Source organism: Salmo salar, chromosome 05 (assembly GCF_965601325.2).
Source record: "Salmo salar chromosome 05, fSalSal1, whole genome shotgun sequence".
Taxonomy (NCBI): Eukaryota; Metazoa; Chordata; class Actinopteri; order Salmoniformes; family Salmonidae; genus Salmo; species Salmo salar.
In genome coordinates, this window is record NC_138295.1 from 18,400,018 (window position 1) to 18,421,374 (window position 21,357).

At 41.5% G+C, this 21,357-nt stretch overlaps 2 protein-coding genes across 4 annotated transcripts; one reads left to right on the forward strand and one right to left on the reverse strand.

Annotated features, from left to right (window-relative positions):
- The first annotated feature begins 70 nt into the window (after positions 1-70).
- Positions 71-12,910, forward strand: eif1ad (eukaryotic translation initiation factor 1A domain containing). 3 transcript variants are annotated; one of them, XM_014198976.2, is made up of 5 exons: positions 71-158; positions 6,610-6,715; positions 7,000-7,108; positions 8,797-8,905; positions 12,288-12,910. In XM_014198976.2, the coding sequence occupies exons 2-5, from the start codon at positions 6,626-6,628 to the stop codon at positions 12,529-12,531; spliced, it is 552 nt and encodes a 183-aa protein (XP_014054451.1). In that variant the 5' UTR covers positions 71-158; positions 6,610-6,625; the 3' UTR covers positions 12,532-12,910. The 3 variants fall into 3 exon arrangements, with proteins under 3 accessions (XP_014054451.1, XP_014054450.1, XP_045573918.1); XM_014198975.3 differs by having other exon boundaries at positions 80-246; XM_045717962.2 differs by lacking the exon at positions 71-158 and adding an exon at positions 6,175-6,279.
- Positions 12,911-13,800: 890 nt separating this feature from the next.
- Positions 13,801-17,213, reverse strand: LOC106604396 (N-acetyllactosaminide beta-1,3-N-acetylglucosaminyltransferase 2). Its single transcript, XM_014198974.3, has 2 exons — positions 16,981-17,213; positions 13,801-15,441 (listed from the first exon to the last, which is right to left on the reverse strand). Exon 2 carries the CDS (start codon positions 15,435-15,437, stop codon positions 13,944-13,946), a length of 1,494 nt encoding a protein of 497 aa, XP_014054449.1. The 5' UTR covers positions 15,438-15,441; positions 16,981-17,213; the 3' UTR covers positions 13,801-13,943.
- Positions 17,214-21,357: the final 4,144 nt, after the last annotated feature.

Consider the following 21,357-nt stretch of genomic DNA (forward strand, 5'->3'; position numbering starts at 1 on the left):
AAAAGCATGCGGTTCTTGAATACAGCCAAGCCCCGTACATGAAAACGACTAAAACTCCCAAAATGCAACTGGAGTAGAATAGCTACGTCAGCAGTGCCTAAAAGGAAAGGAAGCACATGCGTTTCTTCGCTGCTGGAAACTAATATTTGATATAACAGGTATTTTTCAAAGTTCACATGCCATCTGACAATCCAGAATCTTTGACCTACAGTAAAGATACACATTTTTGCAGTTCATATTTACAAGGTATGTAGCAAGTGGCTCATTTTAAGTTTATGTGCGTGCTAACTCTAGCTAACTAGTGAAAACTGCTAGTTAGCTACCAATACATATAATTACAACGTTAATAATATATGGTCTAATCTTCTATAATTTCACAATTTAACAGCAAGCATAATTCTGACAATTAGCCATTTGTGTTTGTACGATACCGGCATTTCTGCTTGACATAGCTAACGTTAGCTAGCTAACGTGGGACAGCTTGCCACTTACTTTGCCCAAACAAAACATACATTTGATGGTAACGTTCGCTAGCTAGCTGTCACACTAACGTCGCTAAGGGTTGACCTTTTGAAATGCTACCCTGTTGTCAGTGGCGATTTTAACATGTAAATCTTTGTGGGGCAAAACATTTTGGGATGCATGCCAGCAAAGCTACAACACTAAACCATACATGATTTACACTATACCACTGCTACACCTGGCTATCAGCGGAGCCTTGTCTGACAGCGAAACAGTTTATTCAGCCTCATTTAGTGCCTTTTGGCTGACTTTATTAAACAAATGTGGTTTCTACTGAGAATTGAGATCTACAAACTAGGGTATAAGGAGACGACAAGCAGATCAAAGGCAATCATAGTCAGTATGGGGCAGCAGGTAGCCAGGTGGTTATAGCGTTGAGCCAGTAATCGAAAGGTTGCTGGATGAAATCCCCGCTGACAAGGTACAAATCTGTAGTTCTGCCCCTGAACAAGGCAGTTAACCCACTGTTCCCCTGTAGGCCATCTTTGTAAATAAGAATTTGTTCTTAACTGACTTGCCTAGTTATATATATTTTTTCACTTTTGAAATGTACAACGACAGAATTCAGAACATGGCCCGTTCTTAGTGTTCTCCCTGTACACCAAATCTGAGTGTTCTCCCTGTACACCAAATCAGAATCGTAGGATAAACAAAGCAGACAATGAAAGCTCTTACAATATTCAATGATTACATTTCTCAAAAACAGATTATATGTTGTGCACCACCAAGTCAGAACATTTGGTGAAAATAGACAAAATTATTAGGGTGAGGCACATGGTCTACTAACAGCTTGCTGCACAACATACTTAGTATTACTTCCTTAGCTACAGTATACATATCTCCTTGGCATATTAATTTTTATTATTTCTCTTCATATGACAAGGATTTGCCAGTAGAAAGTCGACTCGATTCATGATGATGATGATGATGATGATGATGACTGCTAGCTATGACTGCTAGCTACTTTTGAAAGTATGATGTTGACATGCTCAGTCCAATCAAAGCTACTGGAGATATAAAGTGATTTGATTAGACTTGGCGGTGACTTAGTGTCCCCGTGAGTGACAGAACACTGAGCCAATCACTGCGCAATGCTCCGTATTTTCCGCTGGCTTGCCCCACCACCACAGAAAGCACTGAGCTAGGCAGAAACACCTGGATTTGGGAACTGCCTTACTCAAGAAAACAAAAAAGAGACCATGTTTGTATGCAGCTTTATTAACTCAATGATATATACAGTTGCAAGAAGAAGACCTGGCTTTCTGCATAAATTGGTCATAAAATTTGATCTGATCTTCATCTAGGTCACAACAATAGACACACAGTCTGCTTAAACTAATAAAACACAAACAATTATACGTTTTCATTTCTTTATTGAACACCGTGTAAACATTCACAGTGGAGGGTGGAAAAAGTATGTGAACCCTTGGAATTAATAACTGGTTGACCCTCCTTTGGCAGCAGTAAACTCATCCAAATGTTTTCTGTAGTTGTGGATCAGACCTGCACAACGGTCAGGAGGAATTTTGGACCATTCCTCTTTACAAAACTGTTTCAGTTCAGCAATATATTCTTGGGATGTCTGGTGTAAACTGCTCTCTTGAGGTCATGCCACAGCATCTCAATTGGGTTGAGATCAGGACTCTGACTGGGCCACTCCAGAATAGAGGTCGACCGATTAATCGGAATGGACGATTAATTAGGGCCGATTTCAAGTTTTCATAACAATTGGTAATCGGTATTTTTGGACACCGATTTGCCGACTATTTAAAATAATAATAATTTAAATATATATATACACTGCTCAAAAAATAAAGGGAACACTAAAATAACACATCCTAGATCTGAATGAATGAAATAATCTTATTAAATACTTTTTTCTTTACATAGTTGAATGTGCTGACAACAAAATCACACACAAATAATCAATGGAAATCCAATTTATCAACCCATGGAGGTCTGGATTTGGAGTCACACTCAAAATTAAAGTGGAAAACCACACTACAGGCTGATCCAACTTTGATGTAATGTCCTTAAAACAAGTCAAAATGAGGCTCAGTAGTGTGTGTGGCCTCCACGTGCCTGTATGACCTCCCTACAACGCCTGGGCATGCTCCTGATGAGATGGCGGATGGTCTCCTGAGGGATCTCCTCCCAGACCTGGACTAAAGCATCCGCCAACTCCTGGACAGTCTGTGGTGCAACGTGGCGTTGGTGGATGGAGCGAGACATGATGTCCCAGATGTGCTCAATTGGATTCAGGTCTGGGGAACGGGTGGGCCAGTCCATAGCATCAATGCCTTCCTCTTGCAGGAACTGTTGACACACTCCAGCCACATGAGGTCTAGCATTGTCTTGCATTAGGAGGAACCCAGGGCCAACCGCACTAGCATATGGTCTCACAAGGGGTCTGAGGATCTCATCTCGGTACCTAATGGCAGTCAGGCTACCTCTGGCGTTGTACATTTCAAAAGTTAAATAAATATATATAACTAGGCAAGTCAGTTAAGAACAAATTATTATTTACAAAGATGGCCTACAGGGGAACAGTGGGTTAACTTCTCTAGGGCCAGTGGGACGATTTCGTCCCACCTACGTAACAGCCAGTGGAATCCTGTGGCGCGTTATTCAAATACCTTAGAAATGCTATTACTTCAATTTCTCAAACATATGACTATTTTACACCATTTTAAAGACAAGACTCTTGTTAACCTGTTATGGCTAGGGGGCAGTATTTTCACGGCTGGATAAAAAACGTACCCGATTTAATCTGGTTACTACTCCTGCCCAGTAACTAGAATATGCATATAATTATTGGCTTTGGATAGAAAACACTAAAGTTTCTAAAGCCAATAATTATATGCATATTCTAGTTTCTGGGCAGTGTAAATACTGCCCCCTAGCCCTAACAAGTTAACTGCCTTGTTCAGGGGCAGAACGACAGATTTTGACCTTGTCAGCTCGGGGATTCAATCTTGCAACCTTATGGTTAACTAGTCCAATGCTCTAACCACCTGCTTTACATTGCACTCCACGAGGAGGCTGCCTGTTACGTGAATGCAGCAAGAAGCCAAGGTAAGTTGCTAGCTAGCATTACACTTATCTTATAAAAAACAATCAATCAATCGTAATCACTAGGGGAAAATGTGTCACCTCTTGCAACAGAGTCAGGGTATATGCAGCAATTTGGGCCGCCTGGCTCGTTGTGAACTGTGTGAAGACTATTTCTTCCTAACAAAGACAGCCAACTTCGCCAAACGCGGGATGATTTAACAAAAGCGCATTTGCGAAAAAAGCACAATCGTTGCACGACTGTACCTAACCATAAACATCAATGCCTTTCTTAAAATCAATACACAGAAGTATATATTTTTAAACCTGCATATTTAGCTAAAAGAAATCCAGGTTAGCAGGAAATATTAACCAGGTGAAATTGTCATTTCTCTTGCGTTCATTGCACGCAGAGTCAGGGTATACAGTGAGGGGAAAAAAAGTATTTGATCCCCTGCTGATTTTGTACGTTTGCCCACTGACAAAGAAATGATCAGTCTATAATTTTAATGGTAGGTTTATTTTAACAGTGAGAGACAGAATAACAACAAACAAATCCAGAAAAACGCATGTTATAAATTGATTTGCATTTTAATGAGGGAAATAAGTATTTGACCCCCTCTCTCAGTTGATGTCAGTGAGCAAACGTACAAAATCAGCAGGGGATCAAATACTTTTTTCCCTCACCGTATGCAACAGTTTGGGCTGCCTGGCTCGTTGCGAACTAATTTGCCAGAATTATGACATAACATTGAAGGTTGTGCAATGTAACAGGAATATTTCGATTTAGGGATGCCACCAGTTAGATAAAATACGGAACGGTTCCGTATTTCACTGAAAGAATAAATGTTTTGTTTTCGAGATGATAGTTACCGGATTCGACCATATTAATGACCTAAGGCTCGTATTTCTGTGTGTTTATTATATTATAATTAAGTCTATGATTTGATAGAGCAGTCTCACTGAGTGGTGGTAGGCACCAGCAGGCTCGTAAGCATTCATTCAAACAGCACTTTCGTGCGTTTTGCCAGCAGCTCTTCGCAATGCTTAAAGCATTGCGCTGTTTATGACTTCAAGCCTATCAACTCCCGAGATTAGGCTGGTGTAACCGATGTGAAATGGCTAGCTAGTTAGCGGGGTGTGCGCTAATAGCATTTCAAACGTCACTCGCTCTGAGACTTGGAGTAGTTGTTCCCCTTGCTCTGCATGGGTAACGCTGCTTCGACGGTGGCTGTTGTCGATGTGTTCCTGGTTTGAGCCCAGGTAGGAGCGAGGAGAGGGACGGAAGCTATACTGTTACACTGGCAATACTAAAGTGCCTATAAGAACATCCAATAGTCAAAGGTATATGAAATACAAATCGTATAGAGAGAAATAGTCCTATAATTCCTATAACTACAACCTAAAACAACTTACCTGGGAATATTGAAGACTCATGTTAAAAGGAACCACCAGCTTTCATATGTTCTCATGTTCTGAGCAAGGAACTTAAAGGTTCGCTTTCTTGCACTTTCACTTTCTTCTCCAACACTTTGTTTTTGCAATATTTAAACCAAATTGAACATGTTTCATTATTTATTTGAGGCTAAATTGATTTTATTTATGTATTATATTAAGTTAAAATAAGTGTTCATTCAGTATTGTTGTAATTGTCATTATTACAAATTAATCGGTATCGGCCTTTTTTGGTCCTCCAATAATCGGTATCGGCGGTAAAAACCATAATCGGTCGACCTCTACTCCAGAAGGTGTATTTTCTTCTCTTGAAGCCATTCTGTTGTGCTCCCTCCACCATACTTTACAGTTGGGATGAGGTTTTGATGTTGGTGTGCTGTGCCTTTTTTTTTTTTTTTTTCTCCACACAGTGTTTTGTTCCTTCCAAACAACTCAACTGTAGTTTCATTATTCCACAATATTTTTCCAGTAGCACTGTGGCACATCCAGGTGCACTTTTGTGAACTTCAGACGTGCAGCAATCTTGTGGCTTCAGAAGCAATGCAGTGGCTTCTTCTGTGGTGTCCTCCCATGAACACCATTCTTGTTTAGTGTTTTACGTATCGTAGACTCGTCAACAGAGATGTTAGCATGTTCCAGAGATTTCTGTTAGTCTTTAGCTGATACTCTAGGATTCTTAACCTCATTGAGCATTCTGCACTGTGCTCTTGCAGTCATCTTTGCAGGACGCCCACTCCTAGGGAGAGTAGCAACAGTGCTGAATTTCTCAATTTATAGACAATTTGTCTAACCGTGGACTGATGAACATCAAGGCTTTTAGAGATACTTTTGTAATCCTTTCCAGCTTTATGCAAGTCAACAATTGTTAATATTAGGTCTACTGAGATATTTTGTTCGAGGCATGGTTCACATCAGGCAATGCTTCTTGTGAATAGCAAACTCAAATGTTGTGAATTTTATTTTTTATTTTTTTATAGGGCAGGGCAGCTCTAACCAACATCTCCAATTTCGTCTCATTGATTGGACTCCAGGTTAGCTGACTCCTGACTCCAATTAGCTTTTGGAGAAGTCATTAGCCTAGGGGTTCACATACTTTTCCCAACCTATGCTGTGAATGATTAAATTATGTATTCAATGTGGACAAGAAAATACAATAATTTGTGTTATTAGTTTAAGCACACTGTTTGTCTATTGTTGTAACTTAGATGAAGATCCGATCAAATTTGATGACCAATTTATGCAGAAATCCAGGTAATTCCAAAGGGTTCACATACTTTTTCTTGCCACTGTACATTTATTTTTACATTGTTTGCAAACTGATGTGACACGTATTAATGCCAAAATAACATGCAAAACAGGCAAGCCCCCTCCACAATTTATTTTAATTTTTGCTTAAAATATGGGGGTCAAAACAGGTGGGGTTGCCACTGCTCTGAATGACGGGTCGCCACTGCCTGTTATGCATTAAGCAGCCTGTACTTCTCATTAGACTTTTGCTATCTGTAACTTATTCTGTCCTCCTGACATTCATGAAGAACAGTTGACTAACAACAGTGGTGATGAAAACCAATCTTTCCACAGCTGGCAAACTTCAACGATGTCACAGGCTACTAAACGCAAGCATGTTGTCAAGGAGCAGACACTCGACGACTACGTCACACCTAAAGAGAACCAACAGATCGTGAGGGTTAGTAACTGTGCTGTCAGACATGACAGATGTTTTACTGAACACACACAAAGACTAGCCTAGATGTCTGCCATCCTGATTCGGACTCATTCAGCCACTACCAAACAGATAGGGTCAGTGGATGAAGCAAGAGGATGGGAACTTTTAAGTCTTTCTTCATGTAAGCTGACTGACACACACATTTATCTCTGCTGCACCTGTAGTTAATTACCTGTTTTTGCATGCACATTCTACCAGTTTCTTTGTCATACAAATCCCCTCTCTCTGTACTTGTCTCCATGCAGGTTCTTGGTAGTCGTGGCAACAACCTGCACGAGGCTGTCACGGCCCAGGGGGAGAACTTCCTGATCAGCATGCCCCCAAAATTCCGCAAGAACCTTTGGATTAAGAGAGGTAACATGTCCCCTTACACTAGAGTGCATCCCAAATGGCACCCTATTCCTTATAGCCTATAAGGTTCTTGTTTTGTTTTTAAAGATCTTATTTTAAAATATATAGGCCCATTATCTTTTCAATATACTGTATCTGGGGTTTTAAATATAAAGTCAAATAGAATTGTGAGTTATAGATCACATTGAAACCAGGTCTCCGAAGCGGTAGATCTGTTCTATGTGCGCTATTTCTACGCTTCCCGCTATTAAAGGTGCAATATGCATAAATCACTCAGCCTCTTCCTGGTTGCTAAAATTCTGAGATTTTGCCTAATTTCAGTTTGTGACAAAATGAGCACTAAGTGTAGAGAATCATTGTACCATCTAAACCGCTGTGAAATATCTTTCCAAAAACCAAAAATATTAGATTTTCAGCTGTTTGAACCTGGTGTACAAAACCTAAAGTTAAAGATGCAAAAACTAAACTTAACAGGAAATGATGTAAAGTACCAGTGAGTGATTTTTTTGGCTTCTTTTACATTCGGTTTTGTACAACAGCTTCAAACAGCTGAAAATACAATATTTTTTCGAATGGAAAATATATTTTACAGCAGTTTATATGGTACAATGATTCTTTACACAATGGCTGCTTGTTTTGTAGCATAAACTGAAATTAGCCAAGCTTGTATAAAATGTACAACTAGGAAATGGTGGAGCAACTTCTGAACATTGCACCTTTAAGTTTACACTGAGAACTTTTTTTTTGTACCGTTTGGACCATAGACATTAAAACCAGTAGATAGTGATAGCGCTGATGTCATCCACGCATTCCTATAGAAACTTCTAATGAAACTGGAAGTATTTGAATTTGAATCATATTGCTGAATGGCCTGAAAAAAATGGCACCAAAAAAAGAATCATGGTGAAAATGGCCGTAACTAGCAAAGGATCATGGTCGATGAAGTCATTTTCATCCTTCCTGAGCACATCAACCCAACGCTGCTATTGACTTCAGCATCTATAACAGATACCACATGAATTCCGCGTGCATGAGGACGCGAGCCTCCTCGTAGCCTGCCAGCCCGTGATTGGTCTGTCAGCACGTGGTCCTGTGTGACAAATGGATCACTATTTAATTAAATACCTCGATTTGTAGTGAACTTTGAAAATAGTTTGCTGTGGTGATGAAACTAATAAACACATTTTAGAGCTGTAAACGGCTGTAATTTCCGTTGGTTTTCTAGGACAGACCAGGGCTTTTGGCACTGCTAGTTTGTTACGCAGCAGCCGACCAGCAGAGCTTGTAACTTTACGCCCCAGACCAGAAACTGGGGGGTTTTGTTTGGACATAGGCAGCCCGGAAAAACCACTTAGACTTCAATGCAGATAAAAACCCTGCTCCTGTGTGAGTGCCAGTGGCAGTCAAACACTAAAGCAGGCGGATTGTCCTGAATGAGTGGCTAAAGCAGGCGGATTGTCCAGAATGAGTGGCTAAAGCAGGCGGATTGTCCGGAATTTGAGTGGCTAATTTGCATATGTTATCTGCATACCTGTATATCAGTGTGCTTTCTTTTGTGGTTCAACCACCTCAATGTCATACTGACAGAAGCACTCTGGATTAGTTTCTACTGAACACAATGAAGGTCTTTGTGTTTCTCTCAGTATTGGTTTGTTGTCATTATAAACATGGCATCTCTCTCCCCCTCCCAGGTGACTATGTGATTGTAGACCCTATAGAGGAGGGAGAGAAGGTGAGGGGAGAGATCAGCTTTATACTCTACAGAGACCACATTCAGCACCTGCAGAAACTCACACTCTGGTGAGTGCACCTTGGACCCATAGTTCAGTATATACAGTTGAAGTCGGAAGTTTACATACGCTTAGGTTGGAGACATTAACTCGTTTTTCAACCATTCCACAAATTTCTTGTTAACAAACTATAGTTTTGGCAAGTCGGTTAGGACTAAATTTTACAACAGTTGTTTACAGACAGATTATTTCACTTATAATTCACTGTATCACAATTCCAGTGGGTCAGAAGTTTACATACACTAAGTTGACTGCCTTTAAACAGCTTGGAGTATTCCAGAAAATTATGTCATGGCTTTAGAAGCTTCTGATAGGCTAATCGACATCATTTGAGTTAATTGGAGGTGTACCTGTGGATGTATGTCAAGGCTTACCTTCAAACTCAGTGCCTCTTTGCTTGACATCAAAAGAAATCAGCCAAGACCTCAGAAAAATTATTGTAGACCTACACAAGTCTGGTTCATCCTTGGGAGCAATTTCCAAATGCCTGAAGGTACCACATTCATCTGTACAAACAATAGTACGCAAGTATAAACACCATGGGACCACGCAGCCATCATACGGCTCAGGAAGGAGACGTGTTCTGTCTCCTAGAGATGAAAGTACTTTGGTGCGACTCAATCCCAGAACAACAGCAAAGGGCCTTGTGAAGATGCTGGAGGAAACCGGTACAAAAGTATCTATATCCACAGTAAAGAGTCCTATATCGACAACCTGAAAGGCCGCTCAGCAAGGAAGAAGCCACTGCTCCAAAACCGCCATAAAAAAGCCAGACTACGGTTTGCAACTGCACATGGGGAAAAAGATCGTACTTTTTGGAGAAATGTCCTCTGGTCTGATGAAACAAAAATAGAACCGTTTGGCCATAATGACCATCGTTATGTTTGGAGGAAAAAGGAGGCTTGCAAGCCGAAGAACACCATCCCGCCCCCAACCGTGAAGAACGCGGGTGGCAGCATCAGGTTGTGGGGGTGCTTTGCTGCAGGAGGGACTGGTGCACTTCACAAAATAGATGGCATCATGAGGAAGGAAAATTATGTAGATATATATATTTTGAAGCAACATCTCAAAACATCAGTCAGGAAGTTAACCTCTCTAGGGTATGTGGGATGAAATCGTCCCACCTACTCAACAGCCAGTGGAATCCCGTGGCGCGTTATTCAAATACCTTAGAAATGCTATTACTTCAATTTCTCAAACATATGACTATTTTACACCATTTTAAAGACAAGACTCTCGTTAATCTAACCACACTGTCCGATTTCAAAAAGGCTTTACAACGAAAGCAAAACATTAGATTATGTCAGCAGAGTACCCAGCCAGAAATAATCAGACACCCATTTTTCAAGCTAGCATATAATGTCAAATAAACCCAAACCACAGCTAAATGCAGCACTAACCTTTGATCTTCATCAGATGACACTCCTAGGACATTATGTTATACAATACATGCATGTTTTGTTCAATCAAGTTCTTATTTATATCAAAAACCAGCTTTTTACATTAGCATGTGACGTTCAGAACTAGCATACCCACCGCAAACTTCCGGTGAATTTACTAAATTACTCACGATAAACGTTCACAAAAAACATAATTATTTTAAGAATTATAGATACAGAACTCCTTTATGCAATCGCTATGTCCGATTTTAAAATAGCTTTTCGGCAAAAGCACATTTTGCAATATTCTGAGTAGATAGCCCAGCCATCACGGCTAGCTATTTTGACACCCACCAAGTTTGGCCCTCACCAAACTCCGATTTACTATTAGAAAAATTGATTACCTTTGCTGTTCTTCGTCAGAATGCACTCCCAGGATTTCTACTTCAATAACAAATGTTGGTTTGGTTCAAAATAATCCATAGTTATGTTCAAATATCCTCTGTTTTGTTCGTGCGTTCAAGACACTATCCGAAGGGTGACGCGCCCGACGCGTTTCGTGACAAAAAAAAATCTAAATATTCCATTACCGTACATCGAAGCATGTCAACCGCTGTTTAAAATCAATTTTTATGTGATTTTTCTCGTAAAAAAGCGATAATATTCCGACCGGGAAACCCTGTTTTCATTCAAAGACGAAAAAATAAAAACATGGTGTCGCCTCGTGCACGCGCCCCAGTCTCATTGTTCTCTGATCGACCACTATCCAAATGCGCTACTGTTTTTCAGCCAGGTGCTCCAAAGGCATCATTCAGCGTTTTGCCGCCTTCTGAGAGCCTACGGGAGCCGTAGGAAGTGTCACGTTACAGCAGAGATCCTCAGTTTTCAATAAAGAGAGTGTAGAAGCCCAAGAAATGGTCAGAAAGGGCACTTCCTGTAAGGAATCTTCTCAGGTTTTTGCCTGCCATATGAGTTCTGTTATACTCACAGACACCATTCAAACAGTTTTAGAAACTTTAGGGTGTTTTCTATCCAAAGCCAATAATTATATGCATATTCTAGTTTCTGGGCAGTAGTAATAACCAGATTAAATCGGGTACGTTTTTTATCCGGCCGTGCAAATACTGCCCCCTACCCTAGAGAGGTTAAAGCTTGGTCACAAATGGGTCTTCCAAATGGACAATGACCCCAAGCATACTTCCAAAGTTGTGGCAAAATGGCTTAAGGACAACAAAGTCAAGGTATTGGAGTGGCCATCACAAAGCCCTGACCTCAAGCCTATAGAAAATTTGTGAGCAGAACTGGAAAAGTGTGTGCGAGCAAGGAGGCCTACAAACCTGACTCGGTTGCACCAGCTCTGTCAGGAGGAATGGGCCAAAATTCACCCAACTTATTGTGGGAAGCTTGTGGAAAGATACCCGAAACGTTTGACCCAAATTAAACAATTTAAAGGCAATGCTACCAAATACTAATTGAGTGTATGTAAACTTCTGACCCACTGGGAATATGATGAAAGAAATAAAAGCTGAAATAAATCATTCTCTCTGCTATTATTCTGACATTTCACATTCTAATAATAAAGTGGTGATCCTAACTGACCTAAAACAGGGAATTTTTACTAGGATTAAATGTCAGGAATTGTGGAAAACTGAGTTTAAATGTATTTTGCTAAGGTGTATGTAAACTTCCGACTTCAACTGTACCTACACGTATAGAAATAACATGCAGAAACACATGTAGCCAGTAAACCCCATTTTAGTCAGCACTTCTATTACGTTGCCATAGTAACTACAAGGCCACCACCCGATACATTTCCCCCCCCTGCTCTTGTGAAAATATGAAGTAATTATTTCAAATGATCTTAATCCCAACAGAATGTGGTAGGTTGTTTTTTCAAACACACACACACACTCATATGTCACCTGTGAATGAGAAGACAAAGGTTCCATTATAACTGAATCAAGTGAGTTCTGCTGGACCTTTTTTTATATATATTTTCATGTCTTCTGTTAGGCCTAAGGCCTTCACAGACGAGCCCCCATCGGAAGAGAGAACAGATGCACCACAGCCCAGGGAGGGGAGAAGGGAGGAGAAGGTAGAGGAGGATTGTGGGAGTGATCACAGTACTGACTCAGAGGATGACGAGAGCGATCTCTTCGTCAACACCAACCGCTGTAACGTCCACTACAGTGAGAGTGAGGAAGACAGTGAGGATGAGGAGAAGGCTGAAGAGGATAAAGTGGAGAGCAGCTTTTAGTGGGGAAATCTTTACAACGGACAGTACACTGCTGTGGACAATGTTTACACAAATGGCACCCTCAGAATACACTGCTGCTGAAGAATAAATTGTGGATTATACTCTCCAGTCGCACCCCATGAATCCAATCAAGCAGAAATTCCTGCTATTTTACAATTTATTTGGTGGTTGAACTTAGCATCCCATGGACATAATAGGTTAGGTATATCATACCACTTGTCCTAGAGAGGAACATTAGCATGCTTCGCTAAACTGCTAAAAAATAGGTTAATTGTGGAAATATTGAACTGGTCCATGACATTCCTGACTGAAGAGGTTGTCATAATTTATGTACATAATGATTGTGTAATAAAATCTTTGGTCTTGCATCAGAAAAATACTTACAATTTAATTAAACATTTGTCTGATTCAAAATGATATAATCAAAGATTAAAGTTTTGTTTAATGTTAAGCGAAACATTCAAAAGTGCACAACATTTGTCAGAGGGTTATTTGCACATTTATTTACTCATTAACCTGTTTCTAATACCCAAACCTCAGATCTAAATTGGCAATTATGCACTGGCAGTGGTTAAATCAGTAAAATTGATTTATCTAAAAATGTTTGTTGCACCTCATAAATCTGACTTAAGCCCTTAATATCTTTTTTTCTCATAACTTGCCCCCGAGCCCAGAAACTGAGCATGAGAATTCATGCCCACAGCAAGGAACCAAAACCCGTTCAATAGGAGGCAGTTGAGCTATGTATGCAATGCACATGTATGGCCTTCACAGTGACATTCATCACAGATGACCGTGTACCAATTAAGTCATTCTGGTTTATACTTCAATAAATACTTCCAAACAAACGTTTCTTCAACATCCAGTATTTCTCTCAAACATAGGTCCACGTTTCTCACATTGTGGGGCCTTAATACAGGGCCATTCTCAGCTGGTAGCATACCTTTCTCCATCTATCATTTGAGTCACTTTTAAAACAGTCTACTATTTCTCAAATGTAACCTTGGGTTTTTTACATTGTTGGGTTTACAGTAATAATTGGTAATGTTCGCCATTGTCAAGTGGAGGCACACCTCGATAGTCAATCACCATATGTCTGTTTTCTATAATAGGAAAGCCAGTCTGAATGCCTCACTATGAGTGGAAGTTTCCAGGTGTACCCTGTGGTTCTCCCAGAAGGCCCTGCATCTTCCCCATTCTCAAGTGGCAGCATTCCTTCTCGACAGTCAATTAATCACCTTCAGTTTTTAACAACCAGTCAGTGGTTACCTCAGTGTGGAGTGGAAGTTTCCGGCATACCCCAAGGGTCTTTCAGAAGGCCCTGCAGGCTCTTCCCTATTCTCAAGTGGTAGCATTCCTTCTCCATCACTATTCATCCTTTGTCAATTTTATGCCAGTCAGTGATTACCTCACTATAGAGCTGAATTTCCAGAACGACCCCATGGATCCGTCAGAAGTTCCTGTCCCTCGTTGTCTTTCACACTAAATGGATCTATCAGAAGTGTATTCTTTTTCTCCTTCTCAGTTCTCAGGATGGTGTTGCTGCATTCTGTCTGGTTCCTCATTATCTCCGACCACAGCTTCATCACCTGAGCAGGGCTGCGTTTGTGTACCAGTAAGATAGTGTGGTACGCACACTGCTCTACCCCCTCTTTCTTGGGGAAGTCGAAGGTGAGGAAGGCGGGGTGGTGGATGGGGTGGACCCCGAGCCTGTGGAGGCACATGCCCACGTAGACATCATCAATGGGATACAGGTGAACTCGCCGGGAGATACGGTTGAGCCGCAGGGCAAGCTCCCCTGAGTACACCACCCCTCCCCCACCCCCGTACGGAGGGTACAGCCCCTTATAGAAACTATCAGGAATAAAGTACTTGGTAGAGTTGACTCTGTTGGGGACAGCCGCTCGTATCACATCCCCTACCATGAATACCTTCATACCCTCTGACCCGGGCCCCCCTGACTGGATCGTCTGCTCCCGGAGGTAGTCTAAGAGAGCAGGGGTCCGCAACAGGACGTCATCGTCCCCTTTAAAGACGAAGCGTGCCAGGGGGCAGTGGGTGGAGAGCCAGTCCCACAGCAGCACGTCCTTCAGGGTGAGGTTAAAGAAGGAGTCATGAAAGTCCCACTGGAGGATGTCCCCGTAGTGGCGGTTCTCCAGCTGCAGCAGCTCACTGATGTCCACATGGGATTCTTCATGGTTCTTCCCCAGGAGGAAGACCCTCCGCACCACCCCGCCTTTCCCCGTCGCCCCTGCCACCCGCCCCGCCCAGCCCCATGTCTGCCGGATGGCCTGACGGTTCTCAAAGTTCAGGCCCTGGGTCTTGATGGCCAGCAGTAGGAGAGGGCCCTGCCCCTTCCTTATCCCACGTCCACACAGTTTAGCAGGCTCAATGAGGACAGGGTAGTCCCTGAAATGCATGGAGTTCACAAACATCTGCATCTGCAGGGGCAGCTCCTGAAAATGCTCCATTTGAGATGTCAAGTTCCCGATCTCAGAGAACCCTGCACTCAAGGTGGGAAGGGAGAACTGAAAATAGTTTGAATTATTATTATTGGTATCAAGATGGTCATTGTGCACTTTGCTGGATTTGGGCATCAGGATGGGATTGTAATGGCGGTCAATGTGTAGCTGGAGCCGGTTCCAGAGGGCCCCTCCGTGGGGCTTGAGGTCCCAGAAGGAGCTGGTGGGGTGTGGGGCCAGGTAGACATTTCTGGTAAGCCCTGGTGCAATGAAGTTCTCTGGTAGAATTTGTGGGATAGGGGCAGGGCTGCTCAGGCTTGTACTGGTGGTCATACCATAACACACAGCCAGGGTGACGTACACACAGAGAGACCCTACCAGGACACAGGGAGCACAGCACAGGCACAGGAGCACCCGTCGCCACCGGCAATGGTATCGCGCCATTTAACTAGAGGAGAAAAGGAAAGAGCAAGAGGTGGCAAGATACATTTGGAGAAGAGTGAAAAAGAAATGGGTAAGAGTTGTGAGGGGAGAGAGGGATGAATGATAAGGGGAGTGAGAGAGGACGGGAGGGAAGAGGTGGATGATTTTATTATTGCAATATTTTGTCACTTAAGTCAATACAGCTGTATGACTAACTAAGAATAGTTACTTCTGATTTTAAGTCATTTAGTATGGTTTTAAGTATGTAAAAACATGAAGTGTGATGTGTAGGCCTTGAAATATAAAGTGGAAAACAAGGCAACAGTAAACATGTCTTCTCCCAAGAATGATGCAGCTGATTGCATTTAGGAATGTTACGCAGTGACTGGGCTTATTAGAAGACATTTCTTTCTGAGCAGCAATCAGCTGTGTGATGAGTTGTGTACTCCCGAGTTTTTTGTCTTTTTTTCTTGCCACAGTTAAAATGCAGCTGATAAATAAACGACATAGCTCATGAACAGCTTCGGGAATCAATCTGTTTTTTAAACAACTATATAGCACAGGCCTTGACTACAGAATAGCATTATTACAATATTCATTTTGTATTTAACCATCAAGTGATTTGTGTAAATAATTGTAATTTCTTGACAAGCAAGCAGCTCTACAGTGTAGGTCTATGTAAACATTTCTTTGCTAATAATGACATCACTGTGATATGGAAAAAGACGGAAAAGCTGGTGGAACACTTTTGAATGCGTGCGTTGATGAATTGATCATCTTCCTGCTTCCGCTGAGACGGGTCTGGGTGAGTTCACATGACGTAGCCTACTCAGGCGGGGCTCACTCAAGTAAGGCAGAGGGAAGGTTTTCATATTTTTTGCTTAGGAACCGAATGCTGGTTGATAATAGGTGTGAAACGTCAGACGTCGTCAATGTTTTACATATCCTTTTTCTGTTTTGGAGTTTGATCATTTAGGCCTCCTGGCCCAAGCGGGCCATATGACAGCTTGATTAACTGTCCCGGCGTTCTGGACAGATGTTGCCGGGCCAGCGCGCAGCCCTGAATGTCGAGCTCTGCAGTTTCTTTAGCTAATCCACGCCCTGTGCTCCATGTTACGTCCCAATAAAAAACGCCACTTGATGATTATGAGCCTCTTCCTCTCTGGTGTGACTCACATTTCAGTTAACTTCAGTTAGCTTCTGCCTTGGCCAATAAATACAATTTTGAGTTTGGACATAATAACGTTTGTAGGTGAAAACTACCTGTTGTTACAAACTCACTTCACTTGAGTGAGTGAGGCTCCCACATTCGCAGATCAAATACACAGTTGGAACGCCGATTAGGGTGTGTACACGTCCTAATAATTCGAAAAATGACTCAGAAAACCATGTTTTATTCGGGGTATGCGTACTTCGATTTTGACCTTACACTGATTAAGATAAACATAGTAATGTGATTACATGACTATTGCATGATCTGCCTACTGTTATAATCAGTTAAATATAAAATTATTCGTGTACATGTAAACATACTCAATTATTTGTAAATTACACCATAACCTACCTCGATTTATTCTTTGGAAACTACCGTTTTCCCATATGGCTTTAAGCGTTCCTTTTCATATGCCTAATGTATCCAGCCAATTGATATAAAAACCAAGTCGACCAAAACGCAAATGATATAATCAAATAATACAAAACAATGAAAGGATATTTTCTTTGGTCTTCTCAGACGACCCTGAGACCTAATGGTCCCCTGAAGTGGCCTTCACAAACGTTTGTGAGACAGCATGGCCGTAGAGCAAGAATGTACCGATGCAGCAAAATAAGTTGCAGGTATATACACGAAGGGCACTCCCCCAATTGGTCAGAAATTAGAGCAAGAGAGATGCCATGCGTTTGTTACTGTTGTTTATTTAGTTTAAAGTCCCACTCCATTTTTTTTATATTTCCAGTTGAAAAACGATATTGGAAGTGTAAATACACCTAAGGGTAAAACAATTATGTTTTGAATAAAACAGTGTTTTTTTTAGACATAATGGCGAAATTCAAGGGTTTTGTAATTCAAGGAGTTGGTCTGAAAGTGCACTCTGATGTCATCCTTCCAACAGAGGAGCAATTGAGGACAATAGAGGAAAGGCCCAAGCCCCCACTTATGCCATGTCAGAGGACACCTGGACCACCCATTGAGATGTGATAAATTAGGTTCTAGGGAGACAGGGGTGGATCTTTAAAATCTTTAAACAAATATTGTATTTCAATTTTGTATCTATTCCCCTCATTGTTGATACTAAACCTACCAAAACTGACAGAAATGACAAAATAAAACGTTTCTTCTATCTTCCAGAGATAACAATAATAATATTATTAATACTATTTTAGAGGACATTATAGTCTCATACAGGAGTAATAAAGACCTAGTGCACTAATTTGGTGGATTATTATTTATATATTTTTTTAAATTGTATGTTGTATTCGGTGCATGTCACAAATACATTTGGATTTGATTTGCAAACCACACACTTTGGACTGGGTAATACTTCAAATGTAGCCCACCACAGACAAACACCAAGCTGGAAGAGAATGCTATAAAAAGTAAATGTAATATATATATATATATATATATATATATATATATATATATATCTAACACAGATCAATGGTTTGTTATCAGCATTGTATCAGTGCTTTATCTGTGGAACACCTGTATTGTACATAGACAATCTTCCCAGGCATTTCCTTTTAACTGTCTCTGATGGTTGAGCGTTTCAATGGCTGTCAGGTAGAACTGGAGTTACGAGATGTGCTGATACCTGCTCAACTGCACGCCCAAATCACTACAATGTATGGAATGTTAAGCATGATGTCAAAGTGTGTGTTGCAGAAACCACCTTGAATAAACAGATTGAGACATCGGTTTTGTCATTTCCCCAGCAAAAACCAAGATTATATGTGTTCACTACAGTCCATTTGCTGTGAGAGATAAGTCCTCTCTGCGTCTCAGGAATGAGGTGTGCACCATACATCTGGATTCAGTATAAACAGAGTTGGTGGATCTTATTCAACAAGAAGATGAGACATCTGATGATTTCATCACGTGTGTGTCTACATTGACATGTTAGTCATTTAGCAGACTCTTATCCAGATCGACTTACATTCATCTTAAGATAGCTAGGTGATACAACCACATACCACAGTCATAGTAATTGTGTGTGTGTGTGTGTGTGCGCATGCATGCGTTTGTGAGTGTGTGTACAGTACAGGGGCATTTTGACAGAGAACATCACCTCTCTCTCTGCAGTATGACCAGGGATGTTCTCTTGATAAGTGCGTGAATTGGACCATTGTCCTGTCCTGCTAAGCATTAAAAATGTACACTGCTCAAAAAAATAAAGGGAACACTTAAACAACACAATGTAACTCCAAGTCAATCACACTTCTGTGAAATCAAACTGTCCACTTAGGAAGCAACACTGATTGACAATAAATTTCACATGCTGTTGTGCAAATGGAATAGATAACAGGTGGAAATTATAGGCAATTAGCAAGACACCCCCAATAAAGGAGTGGTTCTGCAGGTGGTGACCACAGACCACTTCTCAGTTCCTATGCTTCCTGGCTGATGTTTTGGTCACTTTTGAATGCTGGCGGTGCTTTCACTCTAGTGGTAGCATGAGACGGAGTCTACAACCCACACAAGTGGCTCAGGTAGTGCAGCTCATCCAGGATGGCACATCAATGCGAGCTGTGGCAAGAAGGTTTGCTGTCTCTGTCAGCGTAGTGTCCAGAGCATGGAGGCGCTACCAGGAGACAGGCCAGTACATCAGGAGACGTGGAGGAGGCCGTAGGAGGGCAACAACCCAGCAGCAGGATCGCTACCTCCGCCTTTGTGCAAGGAGGAGCACTGCCAGAGCCCTGCAAAATGACCTCCAGCAGGCCACAAATGTGCATGTGTCTGCTCAAACGGTCAGAAACAGACTCCATGAGGGTGGTATGAGGGCCCGACGTCCACAGGTGGGGGTTGTGCTTACAGCCCAACACCGTGCAGGACGTTTGGCATTTGCCAGAGAACAGCAAGATTGGCAAATTCGCCACTGGCGCCCTGTGCTCTTCACAGATGAGCACACGTGACAGACGTGACAGTGTCTGGAGACGCCGTGGAGAACGTTCTGCTGCCTGCAACATCCTCCAGCATGATCGGTTTGGCGGTGGGTCAGTCATGGTGTGGGGTGGCATTTCTTTGGGGGGCCACACAGCCCTCCATGTGCTCGCCAGAGGAAGCCTGACTGCCATTAGGTACCGAGATTAGATCCTCAGACCCCTTGTGAGACCATATGCTGGTGCGGTTGGCCCTGGGTTCCTCCTAATGCAAGACAATGCTAGACCTCATGTGGCTGGAGTGTGTCAGCAGTTCCTGCAAGAGGAAGGCATTGATGCTATGGACTGGCCCGCCCGTTCCCCAGACCTGAATCCAATTGAGCACATCTGGAACATCATGTCTCGCTCCATCCACCAACGCCACGTTGCACCACAGACTGTCCAGGAGGTGGCGGATGCTTTAGTCCAGGTCTGGGAGGAGATCCCTCAGGAGACCATCTGCCATCTCATCAGGAGCATGCCCAGGCGTTGTAGGGAGGTCATACAGGCACGTTGAGGCCACACACCCTACTGAGCCTTGTTTTAAGGACATTTCATCAAAGTTGGATCAGCCTGTAGTGTGGTTTTCCACTTTAATTTTGAGTGTGACTCCAAATCCAGACCTCCACGGGTTGATAAATTGGATTTCCATTGATTATTTTTGTGTGATTTTGTAGTCAGCACATTCAACTATGTAAAGAAAAAAGTACTTAATAAGATTATTTCTTTCATTCAGATCTAGGATGTGTTGTTTAAGTGTTCCCTTTATTTTTTTGAGCAGTATATTATTGAGTGTCAGGGAAAATGTATGGAGTAAAATGTACATTATTTTCTTTACGAATGTAGTGTAGGAAAAGATAAAGTAATACTACCTAAGTAGTACTTTAAAGTATTTTTACTTAAGTACTTTACACCTCTGATTTCATGACAAGCATCAAATAGATAAATGAAGGGCATAATTAGGAGACATTATGGTGGTGATCTCATGCCCAAACTCAGACACACTTCTCAGATGGGTTGAAGGGTTACTTTATCTTTTCCTACACTACATTCGTAAAGAAAATAATGTACATTTTACTCCATACATTTTCCCTGACACTCAATAATACTTTTTAATGCTTAGCAGGACAGGACAATGGTCCAATTCACGCTCTTATCAAGAGAACATCCCTGGTCATCCCTACTGCCTCTGATCTGGCAGACTCACTAAACACAAATGCTTAGTTTGTAAATGATGTTTGAGCGTTGGAATGTGCCCCTGGCTATCCATAAATAAAAATAAATAAAAAAAGAAAACTGTGCCATCTGGTTTGCTTAATATAAGGAATTTGAAATGATTTATACTTTTACTTTTGATTCTTAAGTATATTTTGGCAATTGCATATATTTTTGATACTTAAGTATATTTAAAACCAAATACTTTTAGACTTTTACTCAAGAAGTATTTTACTGGGTGACTTTTACTTGGGTCTTTTTCTATTAAGGTATCTTTACTTTTACTTAAGTATGACAATTGGGTACTTTTTTCACCACTGCATCAAATAAAGACGACCATCTAAGTAATAGTTTAGCCTAGTAGAATGGTAGATCAGATGAATCATGCCAGCAATATTCCAGGCAATAAAAATCATACCTATCTGTAATCAGAGAATAACCACACTAAGGAAGGAAATCATTTTGTGGGAAAACCTGTTTGATCTATAAAAGGGAAACTGGTTACTTGTGAGGATGCAATATACTTTGCTGGGGTAGAAAATATGCATCTAAAAAGGAAGAGATAAGACATTAAAATATTGCCACCTAG

Excerpts from the sequence above, each read along its gene's own strand:
- LOC106604396 (XM_014198974.3), bottom strand. The coding sequence starts at position 15,437 with ATGGCGCGATACCATTGCCGGTGGCGACGGGTGCTCCTGTGCCTGTGC.
- eif1ad (XM_045717962.2), top strand. Across the intron at positions 6,716-6,999 it reads AGAACCAACAGATCGTGAGG|GTTCTTGGTAGTCGTGGCAA; the intron begins GTTAGTAACTGT and ends GTCTCCATGCAG. Across the intron at positions 7,109-8,796 it reads GAACCTTTGGATTAAGAGAG|GTGACTATGTGATTGTAGAC; the intron begins GTAACATGTCCC and ends TCCCCCTCCCAG.